General features: G+C 31.8%; 1 protein-coding gene across 1 annotated transcript in view; it reads right to left on the bottom strand.

Moving 5' to 3' along the window:
* LOC147074930 (alkaline phosphatase-like) overlaps positions 1-21,827 on the bottom strand; it is a 97,169-nt gene extending 75,342 nt beyond the window's left edge. The window contains exons 1-3 of the mRNA XM_085942948.1: positions 21,648-21,827; positions 11,129-11,210; positions 247-400 (exon numbers count right to left, since the gene is read on the bottom strand). Coding sequence (XP_085799074.1) covers positions 247-400; positions 11,129-11,210; positions 21,648-21,750 — 339 coding nt within the window. The 5' untranslated portion in view covers positions 21,751-21,827. The remainder of the gene's footprint in view (positions 1-246; positions 401-11,128; positions 11,211-21,647) is intronic.
* Between the last annotated feature and the right edge of the window lie 4,506 nt (positions 21,828-26,333).

Raw genomic sequence — 26,333 nt, forward strand, 5'->3', positions numbered from 1 at the left:
TTACGGAGTTCAGTATACTTTCAAAAGCATGAAAATTAGTGTCAACAGCAAACGATAGTCTTGTGGGTTGAATCAAAATAAAATTTATGATGATAGTGAAAGATATCAGGTTCGTTTCGTAGTATTAAAAATAATGGTTCATTTTTTATCCATGCCGTATACACTTTGATATTATGGAATTTAAATATTATAAACTTTTAACTATATAAAATTATGATAGAAAAAAAACAAAATTTTCTCTCTCACCTGAGCCAAAGCTGCAGCTGGAAACCGGTCCCAGACGAGATGACCAGCTGCGCTTGTCATTCCTCCTTCAGCTCGCATCCTTTGGGCGCGAAGTTCTCTGGCTGCTGTGACTGTTGCTAGGCTCATGCCATCTCCAACGAACATTATAACGCTCCTGTGAATAAAAATATTATGATATGTCAATTGAATAATATATGACAAAATTATTATTAGGATTACTTGGTCTTCCATTAGATAAAATCTCCAGCAATATATCCGTTACCGTAGATGGTCTTTCTTCATCCTGCAGCGATGCTACAAAGGTGATCTACGTGCATGACGGGAGGCATAATATTTGACGATGGGCCGAGGAAAGTGGCGCGACCTTGTACTTGCCCTATGTCCCAATACTGTGACGCGACAAGGTGAAGTGAGTGAATAATTAGATATAACATTAGAAAAAATATCAAGATTACCTTTTCAAAGATTTAAGTATATAAGATTCAACTATTTAATTACTATTGGCAACATCTGGTATCACACTAAACTTTTATTCAGGTTTCATGGCTTTTAATTTTAGTCTTTGGCATTATTTTGTGAAATTATGCTTGTATTGTTGTTAGAACAACTGCTCTCGTTTTATGCAATTGGTGTATTTGAAGGTTGCAATACACACTAATGCACGTCTATAGTAATGTGTGGTTCATTTTCATAGTACACTCACACATTCAAAACCCTGCGACAAAATATAGTGTATTAGGATATAGTCTATCGGAATTGTATTTATCTGTTCTGTTATTCTCAGATTCGGATTTATCATATGCATAGGTTAATAATAACTAGGCATCAGGGTGCCGAAAACAACCCTCGCAGTGGAAAGCCACTGACTCTTAGAGAGTACCAATAAATTTATTAATTATTTTTTGTATGGTCGCCGAATTAATTTGAATGACACACTATCATAATATTATGATGTCCTATAGATCCTATGTGATTAAATGGAAGACGTATTATTAACTTCTTTATTAATGACAATTATCGAAGAATTCTGTTCAATGAGTGCTAAAGCTACTGACATCAGGAAAAATATTTATAAAGGTGTTTCGTTACATTAATTTGACGCTAATTCTGACTAATTCTTTTTATGATTTATGATTATGGAACATTACATTCATTTGTTTTGATAATATATCATTGAATATTCTATAAAAGTAATGTATTTTGAAATAGGAATATCTATTATGACAAAAATAATATAAATATATCAAAATACTCCTTATGATTACAGCCTACATACTTTTAGAAAGCATGTCCGATCTCAAAAGACATCACACGCCATTGATATAGACATAATATTATGATGAATAAGCGAACATTAAAGGAATCCCCATTTTAAAGGCTTGTATTCTTTCTAATGAGAAGTTTACGCTGTATAATGAGCCGAAAGACTATTGATTGGCTTAATTTATTGTTTTTCAGTTCAGATGTGATATGCATTGTGATTTTATTTTTATATTACTAGTTTTTACGGTCGCCACAAAAACTACAGTTGAAATCAATATCTTTCCTAATATAATCGTATTTTCAAAATTTACATGAGAGATTAATTACCGAAGTCAATATTTATAATATTAATTCAATCGATTAAAAGGACTTGATGGAATTTAAATTTTTATTCTAAAGCATTTAAGTTTTGTACTATTCCATTTGAGTGTACATTTATATTTTATATGGTGCAAAATAGTACAAAACATAAATCAATTAGAATTTAAGTCAATATTCATGAATAATTTAAAAATAATTTCGATAGATAACGTAAAAGAACTTTAGGTACATGGTACATGATAAATTATTAAACATCCAAATTTATTTATTTTACATAAAGTAAACTTTATAAATTATAGATTCAAGATGAAAACATGATTTAGAAAAAATAGGAAATAAATACAATCACAACGTACATAGAAGAACCTTCACATCAGTGAAACGGCAAATAATTTTCAACTATAGGCGCGACAAAATTTTGGACTCGCTGGCAACGTCGAGGTGTAAATACGTAAATTTGTTTCGTGATGGTGACGGGGGTATTAATTCTTAAATCGTATAAAGATGACTCAAAACGTTACCCATTTACTTAAAAAAAGAAAACATGTCAATGAACATATTATTATTGTTACTAATAGAACAATAAACAGAAAATTAAATGGACGCATGTGGGATTTATATGACAAATTATATTTCGTTCGGCATGCGTTATTTGCACCCGCGACCCACAATCCGCGCATCGCCTAGCCACTATCTTTTTAAACCATGCCTCAACTGAGGTATAGCCTTAAGTAAACCTTATTTTAGAAATATAGGGTAATGATTTTCTTCGTAAATTCAGAACTGAATTCTTGTGAAACACGTCTGTGTTCGATTATGATATTGGAATATGTATGTAGTTTTAATGTAGATACATTAGAGAGAAACGGAATTAATACATCCAGACGTTGGCCCATTAAAAATCAGCGTCTCAGTAAATTGGTATTCTGCCTCGGCTGCCTTCAAATTTGGTTTCCACTTAACATTACACACGTTCGCCGCAAATAGGCAAGGTTGGAGGCAGTTCTCGTCTCACCCGCAGCTTGCCGCTATTACGACTAGTTTTCTCACTAACTAGAGGTGAGTAAGTAAGTGCCCATTACGGAAGGCTTATTTCGTCTATCTATGGAGACCAAAATAAATTATAAATATACATATTTTAACATCTTATTAAAGCAAGACATATTTATAGATTATTTCCTTTAATTCTTATGACATATTCGAATTGTTTTAAAAATTCATCACATATTGACAGATATTAATAGATACATTATTGAACATATTACATAATTTGAAAACACTTATGAGAAAATAATATACAACCAATAGAAAAAAATACGACACCCAGCAGAAAACGAACCTGCGTCTCTCGTATAATAATATGTATGTTCAATATAAAGAATGTTACATTCATAAATCTTGTGAATTATTGGTTGAATAAAAAAAAATATTAGCAATGTCAAGTAAGTTACAACAACAAATCTTGGAGTGATATTAATTAAAGTAATTAATACCTCTTTGACTTAAAATACAAAAGTCGATTGTCATTAGTAACTCAATTTAGAAAGCGTTTCAGATACTATTATAAGAGCCATTAGTTAAAAGCTGTCGCAATTAGATAAGATGCCTATACCATTGTGGTCGTCGTTGCGTGTGTGCGCGAATTCAGAGAGACGCAGGTTCGATCCTGCTGGGTGTCGTATTTTTTTCAAAAGAGATGTTTTCTATTGAATAACTATTTTCTCATAAGTATTTTAAAATTATGTTTGTTCAATATAAAGAATGTTACATTCTTAAATCTTGTGAATTATTCGTTGACGAAAAAAATTAGTTAAGATACAGTATTATGCTGTTAAATTAGGTTTTGAAAGCGAGCTTATAGAGCTTCACGGTTATTGTTTTTTCCAATATTTAATGCATGGCAGAGTTTTCTTGTGAAATCCATCTGTAAGGGATCTTGGCATTACGTTTAACAATAAACTAACGTTTAGTGAAAAACTACTTGAGTATCAATAATTTTTAATATACTAACCCAAAGTTTGGACGTTAATATAATGGATATTTTCATTTTCGACGAAATAAAATTGAAAGACCGACTTTCTAAATATATATCCAGATAATTTTCTAGTTCTTTGGCCATATCACTAGCAGACGATGAAAATCAAGGATAGGTGGAAAGGTATTACGAATACATTAAATTTTAAAGATATTGTCACGATTGCCGGACAAAACAGAACATGACAAAACAGAACAGTGACAAAATAGAACAGCCAGGGGAAAAATGAAGCATTCATTTTTGTGGAATCTATTTAGGTTAAGTTAGGTCATTATTTCGTTGTACCTAGTCACCCAATCATTTTGAACATATTATATTGATTAGGATGAGATATCCTAAGCTTGCTGGCAAAGTCCCGTTTATTTGAGGCTTTCTAGCGATTAGGAATGCCGAAATTAGGTATATAATTTGATTTATTATGGCTTTTGAAAATCTATGCTATTAAAAATCTATCAACATAATAGAGATAGGACAATTTCAATATTAAATTTATATTTTTCCTGAAAGGTCATAGTTATATTTATTGTTGTTCTGTTTTGTCACTGTTCTGATTTGTCATGTTCTGTTTTGTCACTGTTCTGTTTTGTAATGGAACCCTTGAGATACATATGAAGAATCCAACTAACGTATTTATGTGTTTTATGTTATGAATGGGAACTATTTATCAAATTTATATTTGTTACTAAATAGATCCAAGTTAAATTCGGTGTAGTTCCCATTTTATTTACATTATTTGGTTTTTGCTTATCCTGAATAATATAAAAAATAGTGTCCTGTTAATTATGCCTAATGAAAAATTGTTTACATATTTATTCATTTTAATTACTAACTGTGAGTACCTAATATTAATGTATAGGCTACTTAATGTATTTATGAATGTTTTGTCTTTTTTGTTAATTCGGTTATTTTAAATCTCTGTTGTATTTTATCTTATATATTAGTTGAAAATGTCGAAAAAAGTGATTTCTACCATGAATAAAATTGACAGTTAACACAATTAAAAAAATAATATAATGTAGATAGTCCATTGGTAATAATTCGTATAATAACGCGATTGTAAAATATAAGTAGAATGACTACATACTCACATAGGTACGGTGAGTTTTTACCTGCCAGTATCTACCTGCATAAACCGCACTCTAAATATTGATCCCACGTTCACCGAACAAGGTTATCTAATATTGGCAAACAGGATATATTCGGACATAGGTACCTGGAAAAGGTCCACAAATTTGAATAAATTCAAATATACGCAAAAATATATTACGCCATTATTACGGCTGTTATCATATACATCCACAATTGAAAGGGTTCGACCAGTCTAGATTTTTATTGTTTCTTTTATTCGAATGCTACTTTGTTGAAATAATTTTACATTGATTTAGGAATCGATGAATTATTGCTATCAATATAATATTTAATTTAGCGAAATTAACTTTACGAGCACACCAAGATTATTTTAGCATGGATACATGCTTTTGTCTTGACCTCCCGGGCGGATTCGTTACGAAAAATCGCACAGGCGTAACGAAAAATAAAGTCACAAAAGTAACGCGGCCGCGAGAAACTCCAGTCGGCCGCAAACAGCGCTTCGGGAATGACGTGTAAACCCGCGCCCCGCAATTTATTTTATTTTCTTTCGAATTTGGACAACCAGCATTTAGAGAATCAGTAGGCAAAGCATGTTTCCATGTTTAATAATTTTAGCCGTCAGTTAAGTATTTTTTTTTCTTTAAAGTAGTTAATGTGGGTATACATACCTACTTAAATTTTCTTATATGATTTTAGTATTAATTACACCCTCTTTAAGCCGGGTAATCACTACGTTCGCGAGCTAGCAGGTCAATTCTTAACGGTTATCACTTTAGCTTATTTCCGTTATTTTCATTATTACAAATTCACACGGAAGGTATTCTTTACACTATACGGTTAGCGGCGGCTATCTCTAATTCGTAATACGGTAAAATTTAGGTTGGTAGACATGTCAGTCAAATTTGGATATTATTGTACTGCCGAACCCAAGTGGATACGACTGAACATAAGCGAATATGCCAAATCAGCGCCATCTAGTCGGTAATGAGCTGAGTACAAGAATTTTGTATTGACACGTCAGACATATCAACATAACCTACAATGAGCTCTTTTTCGATGTTAGAATAGGCCTGCAGTAGCGTTTCGCGAACCTGTAACCGCTGAAAAGGAGGCATGCTGCAAAGATTACGGTCACTCCGCTGGTGCTATGCAGTGTTTATCTGAATCTTAAGCAAACATATTATCTGAATAAATTAGTGGTATACCTACTGCTTTTATATAAATTCATTATTTTGTAGAATATTATAAAAGGACTCTATATTTTTGGCGAGCTGATATCCACAAAAATACAGATAAAGCTATTCTACTATTGGACCTAAAATCTCAAGAATTGTGTGGGCATTAGAGATATTTTATGCGAATTTTTACACTCTGTTATACGAACTAGAACCTAATTTGCTGGCGTCCACGAACGCACAGCACTCGCCTTTGTGTTCGCAAAAAAACCGACACCGTTCGGAACGCATTCTGTGGTTCGCGAACTGTACACGCTCGGAGTACGGGGACGTATCCACTAGGAATAATCGTAGAGAACTACTGGTTTGCAAACGTAGTGGATACGCAAATTATGAAATAAATTAATATCTCTAAGATATTGTAAAATATATTAATCTTAACACGTACATATACAATTTAACACATGTCAGTTTATTTTTATCGGCGTCTATGGTGGCTATTGCTCAGTTGTCAGATCATCCAGATGGCATCGCCAAATCTGGTCATGGCACACATTGGCGTTTTTCTTTATATTATTTCTAAGACAGTTCTTTATTTCTTATATATAACTGGTTTAATTACAGCGTGTAGTTTTATTGTAATATTGTAAACATATAGAATCAATTTGTACATATTCTTCGGTGCGGGCCGGATAACTTGAAGAGACTGGTGGTTTTGGGTAGCCTCCAGGGAAGGCGAAGCAGAGGAAGAGTCTTGGTACACTAGACCGACCAAGTTAAGGAGCTAACCGGAAGCAGGATTCACACTGCCCTATAAAGCCTCTGAAGCAGGGGATTGAGAAGGGTGGAAAGTCTTTGTCGCTTATATCGAATCGAATTTCAAGGTGGATATGATTTTCAGCCACGAGGGAACGAACAACAAGGGAGTAGAAATTAATTTGTATTGTCCATAAAATGTTTTAAATAAATAATAATAAAAAAGGTTAAAATTAAGTGGCTATACTTAACTTGGTTTCACAGCATTTTTGAAATTCACTGTGTTATGTACGATATAAATAACTTTGTAAAGTATCCTTATTAAAAATGTTGCAATCTATAAACTTTCAAAACATGAGACAATATGTTGAATTACTTTAAAACCAATAACCTCTAAAATACTTTCACAGATATTTACGAGACAACAATATATCATGCTGTCTAAAGAGCAAATACCTTGTGTCTAAAAACGACAGATGCCAATCAATATCAACTTAGTGAAATAAATTAATTTAACTTTGTCTTTGTGACATGTTTAGAGATAAAACAAGCTTCAGGAAACATAGTCCTTTAAATAAATACTTAGACAGGAAATTCTCTCTGTTGAGTGTGTACATTATTTTGTTTAGGAGAAATAATTTATAACATATATAGGGAAGTAGTGAATATATTAATATTATGTTTGTTTTGTATACTATGACTTTACGAATGACTTGTTATTTCAAATAAATAATTTATTCATAATAATCACTTAAAATAAAATTATGGTTATGTGGAGTAATTATCTCTATATATATAAAAATCTCGTGTCACGATGTTTGTGGTCGAACTCCTCCGAAATGGCTCGACCGATTTTTATGAATTATTTTATGTATATTTGTTAGGTATGAGAATAGGTCAACAAGTATATTTCATACCGCTAGGTGATTAGGGTATCTCTATATTCTATTTTCTTTTATTTTTTTGACATTTTTTTTTGTATTTTTTTATTATTTGGCATAAAAAAATACCTATAACCCCAAATTTTCATTTTCCTACCCCCACCCTTCCATTTTAAATCGCGATTTTATTATTTTTGTATGAACAAATTTAACCGTCGTTCGTATTTCAAACTTTTACTTGTTATTTATGTTGTTGAATGACAGATGGCACTACGTCCGAGAAGAATTCAAGAGAAGCGTCCCATCATTTTGACATTTCATTCGGCATATCACAACGTAGTGCGTGCAAAATTTTGTACGATTTATTTTAATTTATCTATTTTTATGTGCGTGTATCAAAGTCACAATGCCAGCAAGACGCAAGGGGGGCCATTTGGGCCGTCGAACGAATAAAGCAACAAACATGCAAAATAGTAGAGCAGAAAGAACAGACGAACAAATCCAACAAGATAACAAAAATGTGCGTGTAAGCATGTCGCAATTGCGTGCATCTCAATCACAAGAGGTACGAGCTGAACGAAATCAACAACGACAATTGGAACGGAGCCAAGCGCGCCGGTTCGTAGTTAACACACGCAGAGAAAATGACCGACAACGCTAACAAGTACATCGAACATTTACATCCGCTTCGTTCCTTCGTCTCGCATTCGAGTACGAGCCAGATATTGAATATTCCGCTCATCTGAAAGTGCTGATTGGTGCTATGGACAAAGAATGTCCCCATTGTCATGCGCTCAAATTCAAACATGAGTCAGCCGGGATATGTTGCGCATCAGGAAAAGTACAACTACCAGAAATTGAGACACCACCAGAACCATTGAACGGCTTGCTCATCGGCACAGTTCCAGATTCATGCTTCCAAATGACTTCATTCGGAGCAACAGAAATAGTTCACAATACTGCGGCAAATGGTCAACAATTCCATTCTACGTTCAAAATTAAAGGCCAAGTATACCACAAAGTAGGCTCATTGCTGCCAATGCCAAACGAACCACATAAATTTTTACAAATCTACTTCATGGGTGGTGAGGACATCAATCATGTAGATGCATGTTGCGGCTACAATAGCCTCAATTCGCCTAATGCTAGGCGCATCGTCGGCAAACTGGACGCCCTGTTGAATGAGCACAATGAATTATTGAAATTCTTCAAAGCACACATGCACGAATTGCAAAGTGACAATCACGCTATTGTCATCAATACTGATAAAACACCAGCTGGAGAGCACGTGCATCGATTTAATGTGCCTGTTGTTGACGAAATTGCTGGAATCATGATTGACGACCGCACATCGACGCGAGAAATCGTGATTCGAAGAAGAAACAATAATCTGGAGTTCATCGCTGACACACACCGTTCATACGACGCTCTCCAATATCCGCTAATTTTCTGGAAGGGACAAGACGGATATTGCATAAACATTAAACAACGAGATCCTGTCACAGGTAATTCATTCATTATGAACATCATTACTCATTTTGAATTGAGAAAATGAATGGTTGATGTTTTTTTGTTTTTATCGGCGGTCATCGTCTACAGCGCTCTATTCCTCTTTCTGTCATAGATCCCATCCCCACATACTTACGATACATTCGTTATTTTTTATTTAACAACCAAAATATTCACTAGAAATAATTTATATGGCAGAACAACGTTTGCCGGGTCAGCTAGTAATATTATATAAAACAATTTGCAACCCATTATTAATGAAAATAACAAGATATTTAAATTGTTAATCGACAAGTTATTTCATAAATATGGAAAACATAATAATATGGATAGAGTCCTAGATCATTGGCAAGGTAGAATATCAATTGGTGACCAGAAAATAAACAACTTAGGATTTGAAGATGACACCACACTAATTGCTGCTGATGAAAGAGAACTCACAGAGCTGCTATACCAGGTAGAAGAAGAGATTCGCAAGTGCGGCATCCTTATTAATAGGAATAAGACCAAGTTAATGGTTATCAATCGGGCTAACCTTCTACCAGCAGCAAATATACTCCAAAACCTATAAACAATGGATGAATTTGTATATCTGGGATCTACCATTAGTGGAAAAGGCGGATGTGAAGCAGAGATAAGAAGGTGCACACAGATTGCAAAAAATGCGATGACACACCTTACCACTATATGGAAGGATCGGGGAATTTCGACTGCCACAAAAATGATGCTTGTGCAAACATTAGTGTTCTCGATATTTATATACGGAGTCGAGCCGTGGACCAAATTTCGAAAAATGTCCACCGCTATATGGAAGGATTGGAAAAATTCAATTGCCACGAAAATGATGTCTGCATTTGTGTTCTCTATATTTTTGTATGGTATTCAGTTATGGACACTGAGAACAAGGGAGCGGAAGAAAATTGATGTCTTCAGAATGTGGTGTTAGCACCGAATGCTTTGTATTTCTTGTATAAAGCACAAGTCAATCATAGATTACAGACTACAGATAAAGGAACAGCTCTCGAGAATATATTTCGGCATGTTGTTCGGCGTGAATTGGATAATCTGGAGAGACTATTGGTTTTGGGTAGCCTCCAGGGTAAGCAAAGCAGAGGAAAAGTGTCGGCGCGCTACAGCGATCAAGTGAAGGGGGTGGCAGTGGGCGAATCGACAGGGGTGGAAAGTCTTGCTCGCTCAAAAAATGACAGTCATGATCCGCAGCCTTGAGTTAAGAAACACAAATAAACTATTAACTCATTCGAATCATATTTAATTCTAAAAATATGTATGTCATAATGGTACCATAAATGAGATAAATGGAATTTTTAAGTATTTTCAAGTTTTTTTAGTAGATGATTTTAAAACACAAATACCTAAATTATTGGGGATAGTAAAATAAGTATTGTGAGCACGATATATATTGGATTTAGGTAATACCTACTTTACTCTGAAAGATTTTAAAGCATCATCTCAACTGCTCATTGTAGTTTATACGACTCGGTATGAACTTTAAACCACTAATTATTAATCATTAAGAATATTAAAAATTCAATAAAACTTAAAAGTGGTTGTTCAGATAAAAATGTTCCAGCGGCAACAACAAGCTGTCGGCGATTCCCATTTTAGATTGAAAACTTTAGTAAACTTTCTTTCATTATGAGAACACTGGGTACCAATTAATAACAATTAAATTATAATTCATAAATGTTTTAGCTTCAGTATTGAGATAAATAAAATAGCCAACTTATCGTTGAATAATTATAAAAAACCAACACTTTATTTATGTTTGTAAATATTTAGTCAACTATAATTTATTACGTAGGTAGTAAAATAACCATGTGAATACTCACTTTGCTTTTGATTTTTTATCACCATAATGTTGAAGACGTTTCGCCAGATCTTTTTCTGCCTCGATGTACCAGAAATCACGATCTGAAAGTAAAAAAAATATATAATAATTAATACTATGTATATAAAAAATAGTATGTACTGTCACTAGATGAAAATATCAATTTCTCGCCTATAAACAATTTGAATGACCCTCTAAATCATCCCACCCCGCACCACACTCAGTCTTACTCAAGCGTTTCACGAGGCCCTACATTTGGTGTGAAACATCAGAAGTTTTTTACGCCTGACATTAGTCTTAGGATCAAATACCAAAGACTGAGGTCTTTGACTGAGAATAAAAAGAAAAACAAGTGCCATAGGGAAGAAAGACAAGAAGAACTAACATAAAATAAAATTAATTTCATTATCTTATTATCTATATAGTTTTATACAGATTCAAGTTAACACATTGACTGCTGACTAGATAATTACTATTTAATTACCACATTTAAATAGCATGCTAATTATATCTAATGTCCACCTGTCCAATGTATTAAATAACGATGGAGTAATCTGTTACCATATTTTAGTCTGTACTTATGTATGCACTCTATGCTGACATTATGTCTCCGCCAATGAATCCTTTTTGGATTGCCGAAAACGAGCTGCTTTAGACTGATAGTGTGACAAGAGGATGTCTGGTGACATGATTAGCTAGTATCGGTCGTGAGAAATTCCTATCCAAGTGTGGATCCACTAGACGACCTTCCTTGCTTTAAGCTTTCACGTAAACATAGCGTACGACTAAACCACAACGTGTGTGGGTATTCCAGATGTGCTTATATGATGCATAAGTGGGATTTGAAAGAGGTCCTACTTTTAGAGTGTGGTTAAATTTAGACCACGTAGCACACCGTGGAGTCATGCAAGCCTTCCCAGAAAGAATTTCAGCCATACAGAAGACTTACCCCAAATTTATTGCGTGGATTGATGCCTCGCCAGTCCTACTGTGACTTGTTTACTGTTTCTTATTAAACATTTTTTAACTTTTTTTTTTTTGATAAAGCCGTATTATGATTAAATAATAATTATATAGTTTGTGAAAAAGTACTGATGCTGCAAAGCCTCATTTTACCTTCATGTTTATCCATAATAATCTCTCTTTTTCATTCATGATGCCTACAGTCTTGTGTAATTACAGTTTTTAGTGTGTGTACTTGCTTTATTTTATTTTCATGAGACCCTTGGGTTCCAAAATAGACATAACTGTTTTGTCAGATCGTGGTAATAATTAAATTATTTGCCGCTTTGTAAAAGATGTTGATAACCTGTAATAAATAATAACTCAATAAAAGTTATTTTTCTATTTTCAACTCTACATTAACTCATTCGCTGCTGACTAGATAATGATTTTTAATTACCACCTTTAAAATGGACGTTAATTACATCGATCGGCCGCCTGGTCATTACGCGCCAGGTGCGTCTTCAGCGTCCAAAGTATTTTTTATGCATCATATTTGTGTCTTTATCATGTATATGTTATCACTTCTTTACAAGGAGTGGCCGAAAAGTGCAAAAATGCTAAATTATTATTGAAAATTGTAATCCATCTTATTTATGATTCTTATTTATTTTCTATGTATATTGTCAAGTAATAGAATACGACAATAAATAATCATCAACAACAAATTATGTAAAATAAAATGACCCAAAGGCTAGAAGGCAGTATTTCCGTATTAACTGTTGTTTTTGTCTATATTTAAAGTTGGTTTTGTACACAAAGTTTATACAAAGTTTCAGCTTCTGTTTATGATTTTCTGTGGATTGTATTATATAACTTACCTCCGTAAGTAGTAAATTGTTGTTGTTTCTGAATACTGTGCACTATTATAATTATGAAATACCAGAAAAAGGGTCTTTACAGTATTTGCAGTTTCTAGAGAGAATTCAATAACAATAGATTTTCCTGAAGTAAATCAACATCGAATATAAACAATTTACTGGGATCTGTTAATCCAAGTAGTCAATAGTTGGCACCGACTACCATTTACCTATAAAAAGAAACTATTTAGGAAGTAGTTAGTATTATCTCTTTATAAAAAAATCTGAATGGTACTCAATAGAGGATTGTGAACTAGATATTTTTTCCGTCTGATAGTCTTACGTACAGCTTAATTTCACATCCTTTTAGAGATAATCGGAATGCTACGTCTATCAGTGTCAGTGGAAGAACCTGTATAGGTACTTATTATTTGGTTCATCAATCATGATAGCTCTTTCTTGTCAATTTTGACCATCGGCTTAAAGAAAACTACGATTTTTTTTAGACTTTTGGATAATGAACAAATTGGAGAGTCTGACACAGAAAATCGAGGAGTTTGTCTTAAATAATCTAGAGTTCACTGATAAAATCATTTTTTTGTTTGACCATTCACGAGACTTTAAACATCTGCCTCCAGCATCATAATAAAATGCAGACTACCTGTGTTCACAATCACAGTGAAAAAAATGAATAGAAATAAGTCACACTACCCACAACTGACTTCTTAAATCTGTGTTCCTCTGTTCCTTGCTGATACAATTTTTAATCTACTAAATAAAACATTTATAATAACTATGCCGTGACATTTAACTTAGGTAAAATTTAAAAAAATACAATTTAAAAATATGTCAGGCTATAAACATTTCTCATTCTCACACCAGAGAAGGTTTCAAGTTTTTTTTTTTTAAACTTTTGTGAATTCTCGCGAAACCAGGGTTAGGTATCATTGATATAGATAGTTAATATTATACCAGGGACTTAATATTTTTCAAATGTAACATACAATACCTATATTAATATTTAATTTAAACCGTATTAGTCGTGTTCTTCATTATTGATGATCGCATCTTCATTTAAATACTCCCCTCGTTAAAATGTTTGCAGTAGTATTTACATCCCCCTTCAAATTTTCTGATGGTATCCTTGGATCAGCACATGAGGGATCTATTTTCCACGTCATCCAAGATCCTTTTACTAGTATTTATAAAATTATTTATCTCTTCTGGCCGACAAAAAATTAAAGAGAACTCAACAACGAAGACATTTGCACAATTTTGGAAAAATATTATTTTTATTTGTTTCCTCTGGTATGGCGATGTTAGTTTATTTCATCTGTATTAATTATATCCTTATCATGTACGAATGTAAGTATACGTACAATCTTAAGCTGATTATTTTTGCTGTATGATCCTCATCTTAACAAAATAAATATGGTAGTGACATGAGAATTGATCAGGCGAACTAAAGTCGAACTAATAATAGACTTAATTAAATGATATCCCAATTAATTAATAGCATAGTATATAATACATAGCTAAGACGGGGAAAAGTTAGTTAAAGTAAGGGATATAATAATATAACGTAATCCTGATATTCTTTCGTAAATAATAATTCTTGTCATAAATTCTATAAGATAATAACTCTAAATAACCTCAGTAATTATTTAATTGTTCAGAAAACTAATGATAAATAGATTCACTGTTAATAATTATGTAGAATTTCTAGAGAAATCATAAGAGTTGTCTCCGCTTTCATATTATAATATATAGATATTAATAGATAACTAAAAACTTTTTTCAATAACATAATAGTGGCTACCTACATGACACCCCAATGTTCGATTCGAAGAAGATATCTTCGCCCGAAAAGCAAATGGGCGCCTGTTCAAAAATAAAGTTTTGAGAAAAAACGCATTTTACGTTTTTTGAATGAAAAAAATCGTGTAGAGGCTATTTCTTAATATTTTGAAATGAAATTTAGATATTTACTTAAAAATTAAAATACAATTTATTTATTTATTAAATTTTTCATACCGTATGAAGATTCTAGTCACAAGGACACTTTTTCTGCAACATTTATTTATTTTAATAAGGCCTTTACATATTTTAAAATAATTATACATACTTAGTACCCTTTTCTTTGTAACCACTTTGTAACCACTGCACATAGCTAACAAAGTCGTGTTTGTACATGTTACGTATTTATTTTGTTATAAGTTAATTGAAGATTAGTTTACAAATACACAAGTGACCTTTATTTTCTTTCGTAAACTGTGATTTCATGGATTTAGCTCCACAAATGTCATTTTGCTCATAATGTAGAAAAAACATACGAGCAAAGCTACATTCATAACTCAATACCATCAAAATGTCACAAGTACCCTTTTGCTTTTGGGGCGACGATATTGTGTTCATCCGCAGAGTAAAAGTTGTATTTTTGATTGACAGATTTTTGTTTTTAAGCAAAATGGATGTTAGCCACTTACAAAATAGGTCCATATACTCTGCGTCCAAACACAAATGAATTTACTAGGGTTGGTATTCAAACCCTGGGCCCATAAAAATATAACCTAATACGTGTTATTGCTCGGCCATAAAATTAATACTAGGTAAAACGCGGGGTTCATATCTTATTTTTTTCTTACTCCTCCGACAGCCCTTTTGATTTGTCGATTTTTTAAAATTTTTCAAGATAAAATTCTCTATTACAAAATTTTTTCTTGTATAATTATCTAATGTTGCCTACCTATCTTGAGATTTCAAGAAAAAATATTTTAACCAGGAAATTTAGGTGATTTTATTAAGAATCAAAGTCACAAGCTTTTTAGCATATTTTTTTAACATTTAGTTACGGTCAGAAGGTTTCTTTTTCCGTTTCGACTTCCCTCTGCTACGCCTGATAACAATTTTACGAATTCTCGAAAATTTTACTGATGATTTCTCACAAAATACTCTAAACTTTTACGTATGTAATACTTAGTTTTTCGAGAATAGAGATTCAGTTTTGTGATTATTTATTGAGGTCTCTCGATCACAACACTTAGCAGTAAGTTATGCAATACGAATCAATGGATACAACGAGATCACAAGAGCATCTTCGTAGTTATTTTAAAAATGAATTTCAAATGATCTCGTTAAGGTAATAAAAATACTTATGACTAATGCTTCCTTTTCAAAACCTCAAGGTCATATTTCATTTGAATATAGTTTTAATTTCACGAGTCAATTCCTTCACTGTAGCGATTGACATGTTAGACAAATCTCTTCTACGGTACCCAGATTAAAAATTACATGTGATGAAAAAAGGATTACCTATCTTATTGATAAATATGTAATCGTTTAAATCATTATATATGTAATGAGTGGATACAAAAATTGATTACCAAAATAATCGATTTTAATTGCACATCTCTAGTACAAATATAAACATATTTTAAAAATTTATAAAAATTCTATTGTTGTGTTATTATTTCTAATGAATGAATTCAGTGGATGTGTAGGTATATATATACTTACATATTATTATCCATTCAATTTTAACAACCGTGTTAATTAACTCTGTAAAGCGAGAAATAAAACCTTTTGTTTTTATACTAACGTTACGTATTAGAAGCGGAAATTATCCGAATAGAAAAAATAAGCTGAAAGAATGAAATGGTAGACAGATTTTTTTAATGTGACGAAGGGTGAGTGACAGGGGTTTCGAATTTCCATATAAAAAGAATGAACGCGTGCATGCGTGTAACTGAAATTTATAGAAATGCATATATATTTTGTAGATCTTTTATGGTCATATTATTATAACAGTGAATAGATTAAAATATTTCAATTCGGTAATTTACAATTATTATAACACTGACAATGCTGAGATTTTATATAGCAACATCAGGCACGATGATTTCTATGGTCTACGACTTATAATGCGGGTCCTGAGTACAAATTCCGGCTCTGGCAAAATTCACATTTGCTTTTCAAAATTTAACTTGGTGGATTTTAAAATTTAAAAAATATACCCATTTCTACTAGTGGATAAACTCTTTATTGCAATAAATATGTTACGAAAAATAAAATTGTACATTTAAAATATGTTTTATTTTCGACCATGTCAGATGTTCAGAAGATCATAAGGTTTGTATTAACAAAAAATTGTTTTTACGAGAAATGGATGTTCCATTTGCTCAACCTATTAGGTCCATACTTTCACTCCAAAAAATCGAAAAATAATATGTGTATTTTCCATACCCAGGATTCGAACAGGAACGCACGCCAATGTAAGCTGACACGTTAACCGCTCGGATATCGTGGGTATATAAATAATCGGTTTCTGTAAATGATTTAGGCGCTTTTCAGAAGTTATAAATTATTAGATATTATTTGATAGATTACGTAAATACGTACATTTTGTTATATTATAAGCAATTATGTAACTTATCAGTTTTATTATGAGATGCTCATACCTATACCTATTATTTATTTAACCAACTTCAAGTCACTTGGAGATAAATACTGTATTTTGTAAGTACCAAACTTAACAGTGGTAGATTTAGAGACTTATAAGCCTGTAGTTACTGACTGACTTTGAGACCGTCTATGATAACATAATAAATAAAAACCATAATAATATATTCCAACATCCAACATATCATCATCATCATCATCATCATCAGCCTGAATCTATCCACTGCTGGATGAAGGCCTCTTCAAGTTGCTTCCACTTCTCTCGGTCCTGTGCATTGCGTTGCCACGTACTTCCGCAGAACTTTATCATTTCATCGATCCAGCGGCCTCTAGGTCTACCTTGTGGACGTTTTGTACTTCTTGGATACCACTGGATGACTAGATTTGTCCAACGATTGTCTCTTCTTCGAGCTATGTGTCCAGCCCATCTCCATTTAAGGCTTTTAATAAACTCTATTACATCGCAAACCCTTGTCTGCTTCCTTATCCACTCATTCCTCTTTTTGTCCTTTCGCGTTATGCCCAGCATGCACCTCTCCATACCACGTTGTGCTACTCTAAGTTTCTGGATCTCTCTTTTACTTAGGGTCCATGTTTCACACGCATATGTCATCACGGGAAGCACACACTGGTTGAACACTTTGCGCTTTAGGCACAGTGGAAGGTCACTTTTGAAGACATTATTCAGGCGGCCAAAAGCACTCCAGCCTAGCTTTACTCTGCGAACAATTTCATCAAATATACATCCATCTATAGATACTTGTTGTCCCAGATAGATGTAGCTTTTCACCTGTTCGAGCTGAGTGCCATTGATGAGGATCTCTTTTTGGCCTGCAAAGCAGTTGAACATGACTTTCGTCTTTGTTACATTTATTTTCAAACCTACTTTGTTGCTTACTTCAGCGAGTTCCTGCATTCTGCTTTGGAGGTCTTCTGAGTCTTGCGAGAAAATTACTATGTCATCGGCAAAGCGCAGATGACTCAGGTATTCTCCATTTATGGGGATCCCTTTGTCATTCCAGTCAAGTTGCCTGAATAAGTCTTCAAGGGTAGCTGTAAATAGTTTAGGTGAGATTGTATCACCTTGTCGGACTCCTTTGCTGATAGGAAATCTGCGCGATGGTTTATGGAGATTTACAGATGCTGTTGCGCTACTGTATATATTATTGAAAATATTTATATAGCGTCCAGGGATTCCTTGTTTTCTGAGTGCGTCGAGTATTGAACATTTCTTTATCGAATCAAACGCCTTCTCATAGTCTATAAAACCCATGCATAGTGGCAGTTTGTATTCCTGGTACCGCTCTATGATTTCTCTGACGACTTGGATATGGTCCATAGTGCTGTATCCTCCTCTAAATCCGGCTTGTTCTCTCGGTTGGTTCTCGTCTAGTACATTTTGCAGACGGTTTGAGAGAATTTTTGTGAACGTCTTGTAGAGAATAGGGAGTAGACTTATTGGACGATAATTTGCTAGGTCTTCTCTGTCACCTTTTTTGTGAAGAATGACAATGCTGGCATTTTTCCATACCTCTGGGACATCCTCTTTGCATATGCAGGCTGTGAACAATTGTGCAAGTACTTCATTTGCATCCTTTCCTGCTTTTTTGAGGATATCTATCGTTAAACCGTCTTCCCCGGGGGCTTTCCCACTTTTCATGTAATTTAAAGCATGGGTTACTTCCCAGGATGTAATTTCGGGAGTATGGTCTTCCGAATTTCCATTTCTCTGAAGATCTAAGTCTATAGTCGTATTGTCAGTGTCATCACTGTAGAGATCGCTGTAGAACTCTTCAACTCGGCTTAACAAGTCAATTATTGAAGATGACATAATAATATTAGTTGTTTTTTGTGTATATGTACATATCTGTTTGAATGGTTATGTTATAAATCATTTTTAAATTAGTTTTTTTACAGTATTTAGGTCAACTAATATGACCAATCACAGAAATACAAACCCAACTAAATGAATAGGCCATAGTTCAAGTAATAGGTGGACTTAGAAAACATTATTGAATCATACAGTTAATGAAGTTATTAATGATTGTATTAAGGGGGGACATGCTCGGCGTAGGTCAAAATTGAGTTTTTATTGTATTTTCAAACCATGATCCTGGACATTCCTTAAACGTTGTGGATAAACTATTTATATAATTTTGAAGCCTTTTTATCCTTTATATTTATTTTAAACATTTGATGACTGCATAAAGTATTTTTGTTACATAAAATAGTATTCTTTTAAACCTCTCACTCTAATGTTTTAGAATATAGTCATATTTCGGTACATGAATGTGCAGTGGTGTTAAGATTTTTTACATTCATTAATTTTTAAACGCATTTATAAAACTATAAGTATAATTTGTGATGAGATAATTTTAGTAAAATATTCACGATAAAATATTATATTGATAATCTCTGTGATCCCAAATTTGACAACCTACCTAACCGATTTTATTTTTATTTTTTTTAAACGGTACATTTTCAAATACGCGCGTCAATATCATTTTACTCCCTACTTCAATTATAGTTTGTCAATTTATGGCTACGGCCGTATGTTGTAGCTTAACCACTGGGGAATGACAAAAGAAATGGCGTATTTCAAAAAAACACTATCTTATTCTTAGGTCAATAATTATTATAAAGCAATCATTATTCGTAGGATGTTTATCACACTTGAATGGTCAAAGACATAGCTTATAATAAATATCTTTAGAATTATTTTCAAATGTGTTAATCTTGCCAATTTTTTGAATAATAAAATGCCTAATTCTTGTCAAATTTGGGATCACAGAGATTATCAATATAATTTTTTATCGTAAATATTTTACTAAAATTATCTCGTCATAAATTATACTAATGATTTTATAAATGCGATTAAAAATTAATAAATGTAAAAAATCTTAACACCGCTGCACATTCATGTACTGAAATATGACTATATTCTAAAACATTAGAGCGAGAGATTTAAAAGAATACTATGTTATGTAACAAAAATACTTTGTGCAGTCATCAAATGTTTAAAATAAATATAATGGATAATAAGGCTTCAAAATTATATAAATAGATTATCTACAACGTTTAAGAAGTGTCCAGGATCATGGTTTGAAAATACAATACAAACTCAATTTTGACCTACGCTGAGCATGTGGGCCGTTAAGAAGAGAAATAAATTTAAAACGAGTAGAAAATAATATTAGCAAGTAAGCAGGTTAGTAGAGAATAAAAAAAGACCGTCAATAACGGAAATACTTAGTTAAACGTAGGTACAGTTATCCAGTAATCATGAAAGACAATTAATATTTAAGCTTAGAGAAACTTATTTTGAAAGAGGGAAGAGAACAACACATTTCCATTCGATCAATATATAATGATTTATAGTCCTACAGAGTCAAGCCTAAATATTTTAAAATAAGAACACAATAACATTTATTTTCTTTTCAAGGTTAAAACGTAATTTTATTTCATAATTAGTATGATTTATCTGCACGTTGATTTATTACTCCTTCGCGCTTTGTACAAAAATAGACTAGATACCAACGAAAAAAATTAAACTTCTAGACAATATTTTTTTTGCAAGTGTATCTTTCAGCTTTTTACAGAAACGAATTGGCTTAGTTTACAAAGTTGTTTTGTAGCAAAGACCAACTCCTTTAGCAAAACAAACAAAAATGTTCGAACTTTGTTTTGAAAAAAAAACGAACTTCTGAATCATTAAAATCTTGTAACAAAGGAATTTTTGGAATATTTATTTTGTACACTAATTTTTGAAGATTCATTTTAACTTATTAACATGACAAGATAACAGAGATTGTTATTTTTTCTACAAATAAATATTAATAATTATTAATTAACGTTATATATCTGACGTAAAATCAATAAAATAATAATAATATGCTTGTATATTATTATATAACGAATTTACATGTTTGTCGTAATAGAAATATTTACAATATACCTATATGTACTTACGTAAAAAATGTCTATGGTGTTTCTATTAAGTACCATTATTATTATTTTAAGCTATTGTCTAGACATGGATTATTTAGACTCTGAAGAGATAAAATTTTAATACAACATAATAAAAAACTTCTATAAAATAATAAAAATATTTAAAATTAGACTCTAATTGTATACACTTTAGAAAATAATAACAATAAATATAATGTTGATAATAATAATAATAAAACCTTTATATTATTTTTAAATAGATAATTTTAAAAATAAAATTACATAATTAAGTAATATAATAATATGGTTTACCTTGAATCTGAGGTGGCGTGGTCGGCCCTGGCTCAATCGGCAGTAGAAATGACCATGGTATGGCCAGAAGTAGTATCACGCCACTCTCCAAAAGTCTTGCCATCGTGGCATAGAATGGCCGAAATGTTACAATTTTTCAATACACCTTTTCATTAAAATATTAGCACTTTCAAAATCCTTAATAACATCATCACGCCATAATGATTTATATCAGCAGGACACTTTTATTATTATTATATAATTATAGGCGAATCATTTATTTTTATTTTATAATTTATTAAACTCGTTTAAGACATTTCTTTTTCCAAGTATTTTTAATTCAAACCACTCCATTTTCTGAAAAAAAACAAACAATAAATTATTAGTGAATTCAGATAATTAGGTATCTTTTACAATTTATTAATTTTTTAATAGATCCTACAAATATGGTGATATATATATTTATTTTTTACTCATATTTTTGTTTGTCCATCAAGTGGTAATATTGCATATTTTTTATTGATTTTTTTTAAACAAATTATTAATAAAATGTATTTTATTAAAATATTGATTAATTATAAATATTTGTTTGGTGATATATTGAAATGTGTTATTGTAAGTGCTTATTGCTTCATATTTAGTTTTATTTTAATAATTTATAATATTTGGTTTAGCGTCCTTAATGTTGCATTATGAAATAATAGTATTCAATTTCATTAATTTAAATTTAATTATTATTGACAAAATATTATTAGATGGATAATTTAATGCCTATTGTATAAAGATTATTTAGTTGAAAATGTCCCTCTGAGGTGGACGAATCGGGTCCAGATTTATTTATTAAAAATAGAAAAAGTGCTATAAAAATTTTGCGTTTTATTAAATTAAATTAATAATGTTATATAATATAAGTCCTAATGCAGGCGCATACACAGAAAAAATAAATAAAATGGTTTGAAGGGCCAATTTGGTAAAATATCTATATATTTACCCCACCTCATACTTATAGCTTCTCGCTTAAACCGCTACCTACACTCCTCACTTTGAGTCTAGCGATAAACATCTGGCTTTTAGTTATAACTAAGGATGTTTACCTATGAGTTATTACGAGCTGTTGCATCCACAAGTAGTTATCAAATGAGCGTGGCTTAACGGTCATGATGCATCGAAATATTAAAGCAAACATTGAACGCTCCAGATAGTTAGTTGCACCAACTTATGACTACCATGGGTCTTTCAGTCACTGCATGTAGGGTGTAGAGTGGTTCAAACCCGTTAAGAACGCTGTTCGACAGACGAGTTAGAGTCTGAGAAGAGCACAGGGAGCTGACATCTACCAGTGGATCGACCCTAGTTGATGGCGATGATTTTTAAAACTCTTTTTATTTTCTTGATATAAATATTTCCAGATGAAATAATCATTATTTTATTTGATTTAAGCTTGAATGTTCACTAGATATAACAACGTAGTAATATTTTTATTGTACTTTGAAACATATATTATTGTACTCTAATAGAAAAATAGGTAAATATTAGGATATCTGTTTGAATTCAACAAGGTGAAAAATTATTTTTAGAATATTTCTAACAGATACGTAGGTATATTACGATATTTAAAATTACACACCTACACTATTTAAAAACTTTACGGTTTTATTTTATTTTATTTACAAACATAGTCGAAGGCGATTTGTATTTTTTAAAATATATTCCTTAATTTTATTCTTTAGATAATATCACTTCTTGTTTTGATTTAATTCTTTTGTGTGCAAGAATCTTTTGAAAAATTCCTTCCAAAGTGGATATACTTTTTTTAAGAAAGTTTTTTATTTCGCTTATTCCTGAAAAGCAACGGAAGAGATGATCTTATTCATTGTTCAATTGACCATCTTTACCATAGACTTAATAAAAGATAGGTCCTAAAATTTAGTACTTAATACTTTTAAAATATAAGCATAACACGTATATGCCATAAATTATTAGCCTATATTATGCATTAATATCGTAATTTCATAAATTTTTAATCTTGCCATATACTGTCTAACAAGAACTTTTTGTCCACGTGTTAAAACTGTGAACTAATAATGCCCTCCAGTACAAATTTATCAATTTTTTAAATTAAAAGTTTATTAAGTTTACGCTCTAGTGGTGTACAGGTCAGTCAATGTATGTACTTTGAAGTTTTTATAACAAAAATATGTATAAAACGATCAGGAAGAATTAGAATTATTATTAGTAATCAGTGAAAATCAAGTTATCTAGTTGTAGTATTGAGGTGACGATATGATTAATGCTACTAGTATTTCGGGTTAACGCAGATAATCGGTTTTCAAAACAAATTTGAAGCTACTTTATTATGTAAAAAAAAACTTTACGATTTTTGTTAGAATACGTAATTAAAAGATAATATAATATACAAAATGTCATTTTTGTTTCAATTTTACGGACAGGAGCGCCACTTGTATACCGTACTAAAAATCTGTTGACTACCATATTAACGTATTTATTTGGGTTTGGGTCGAAATCCCGAAGGCCGGAATCCCGAAGGCCAAAATCCCGAATGCTGAAATCCCGAATAACCAAAATTTCGAAGGACTAAATCCCGAAAGCCGAAATCCCGAAGGCCGAACTCCCGAATACCGAAATCCTGAACGCTGAAATCCCGAATGACCGAAATTCCGAATGGCCGGAATCCCGAAGGCTGAAATCCCGAAAAAAAATACAAACAGTAATGATTGCGCAATTCAAGACAAGTGTTACGATTGCACAAATTTTTACAGGAGAGACAAAAACCCATTTGTTCTACAAAAAAATGGTTTTTTGTCTCTCTTGTAAAATTTGCGCAATACTAAATAAGTGTTAATATTGCGCAATTATTGCTGTTTGTATTTTTTTATTTTTCGGGATTTTGGCATTCGGGATTTCGGCTTTCGGGATTAGACTTTCGGGATTTCGGCCATTCGGGATTTCAGCATTCGGGATTTCAGCCTTCGGGATTTCGCCCGGCACCCATTTAGTTAAATAAGTATAAAATTGTATATAATATTATCCAACATGTAAGGAGAATGTATATAAAATAAAGACAAGTAACTTATTATACATATTATTAATGAATTGTAAATTGAAAGCTCCGCTACTTAAAAATTAATTTTCAAATAAAAATAAATGAAAAGCAATTTAGGCAGAATTTTGGCAATTATTTTTATGATATAAATATGAAAAAATAAAAAAAAACTTATAAATATATTATTATACCTACCTATTTTTTTTTCAACTGAATAATGAATACTGAAATAAATTTATGTATGTTTACCCAAGTGACTAGCTTTTTGCAAGAGTGAATTGTTTGTTTTCATTGGAAAATGAGTAAGAGAGAATAATTAACATTTTTTCCTTGGGAAAATAATTTATTTTTTATTTTTTAGACCACAGTTTTTTATTCGAGATAGATTTCCGGGAATTGTGTTTGTTTGGTTTCTCAGTAGATTTGTAAACCAGATATTTGATATTACTTGTTACAAATTATAGTATATTTTTTTCACAAGCAGTATATATTATACGAAAGTTGAATAAATTTGATAGCCAGAAAAAATTCGATGCCTTTTACGAGTATCAAGGAATAATGATAAAAAAACATTAGTCACAAGATAAAACAATTTCTTCATGTATGTATGTATACTTAACCGCTCCTAAATGGTTCTAATTTATTTAAAATATTATTATTTATTAATTATTACGTACTTTTACCGAAAAATAACAATACATAAATCAAATAATATATTAAATATTACTGTATTGTGTGGATTAGTTTTAGATTTTAAACATAATATTAGTCTTTAAAATAAAATACAATAACAAACTGTATAATATTATTTTGTTTAGAATAAAAATGCGTACGGGATAGTTTGTGGAAATTCCGTTAGATTATTATTTTAGAACGATGTTATCTTTAGCATCAAAAAATGTAAAGTTGTTATAATAACAAATTCATAACATTTTTTTGATTGGGTAGTCAGTGAAATGTAAGGTCTCACGTGGCGGGAGGCGCGAGACATGACGATGGACCGAAAAAGTGCCGCAATCTTGTGCTTTTAAATTACTCTCCTGTAGAGTTGCAACTTGATAATTACGCCTTTCTTGGTTATAAATCACGATTTATTGTAGTTTAGCTTTGTTAATATTATGTACAATGCATCAATGATTTAAAACGAAGATGTGGCCAGAAAGCCAGAACATACAACTAATTGAAATGTTTAACTAACAACATAGTTAGACAATTATATTTAGAATTCCTAAAATGGTTTTTTATATACAGAACGTACATCTATACCCATTTTGTTGAGTTAGTAGAGTAAGAACTTTCTGGTGGTTTATTCGGCTTAGAGATAGCGAGCTTAAAGCAACCGGCTTGTTGAATTAGGTCAATCACTTTGACCACTTTGCAAAACATAGAATATTAGTGAAAACTGAAACCAGTTCGATGCATCATACTGATTATTTGTTGAGTGGTTTAGTTTTAATGTATGAATTATTTTATAAGAAAGGCTTATATTGTACTTCTAAGTTGAATACATATGGACATATATTATTAGGTTAGCAAACCTTCATATTACAGAAAAATACTGTGGAGTCTGAAGGTGAGAGATATAAGCATTAAAAAGTGAAAAAAGAGTAGAATACGTCAACATTACCATAATTCATACATGC

The sequence above is a fragment of the Rhyacophila brunnea genome, unplaced genomic scaffold, assembly GCF_057557595.1.
Source record: "Rhyacophila brunnea isolate RB1 unplaced genomic scaffold, BYU_Rbru_1.0 scaffold_15, whole genome shotgun sequence".
Lineage (NCBI taxonomy): Eukaryota > Metazoa > Arthropoda > Insecta > Trichoptera > Rhyacophilidae > Rhyacophila > Rhyacophila brunnea.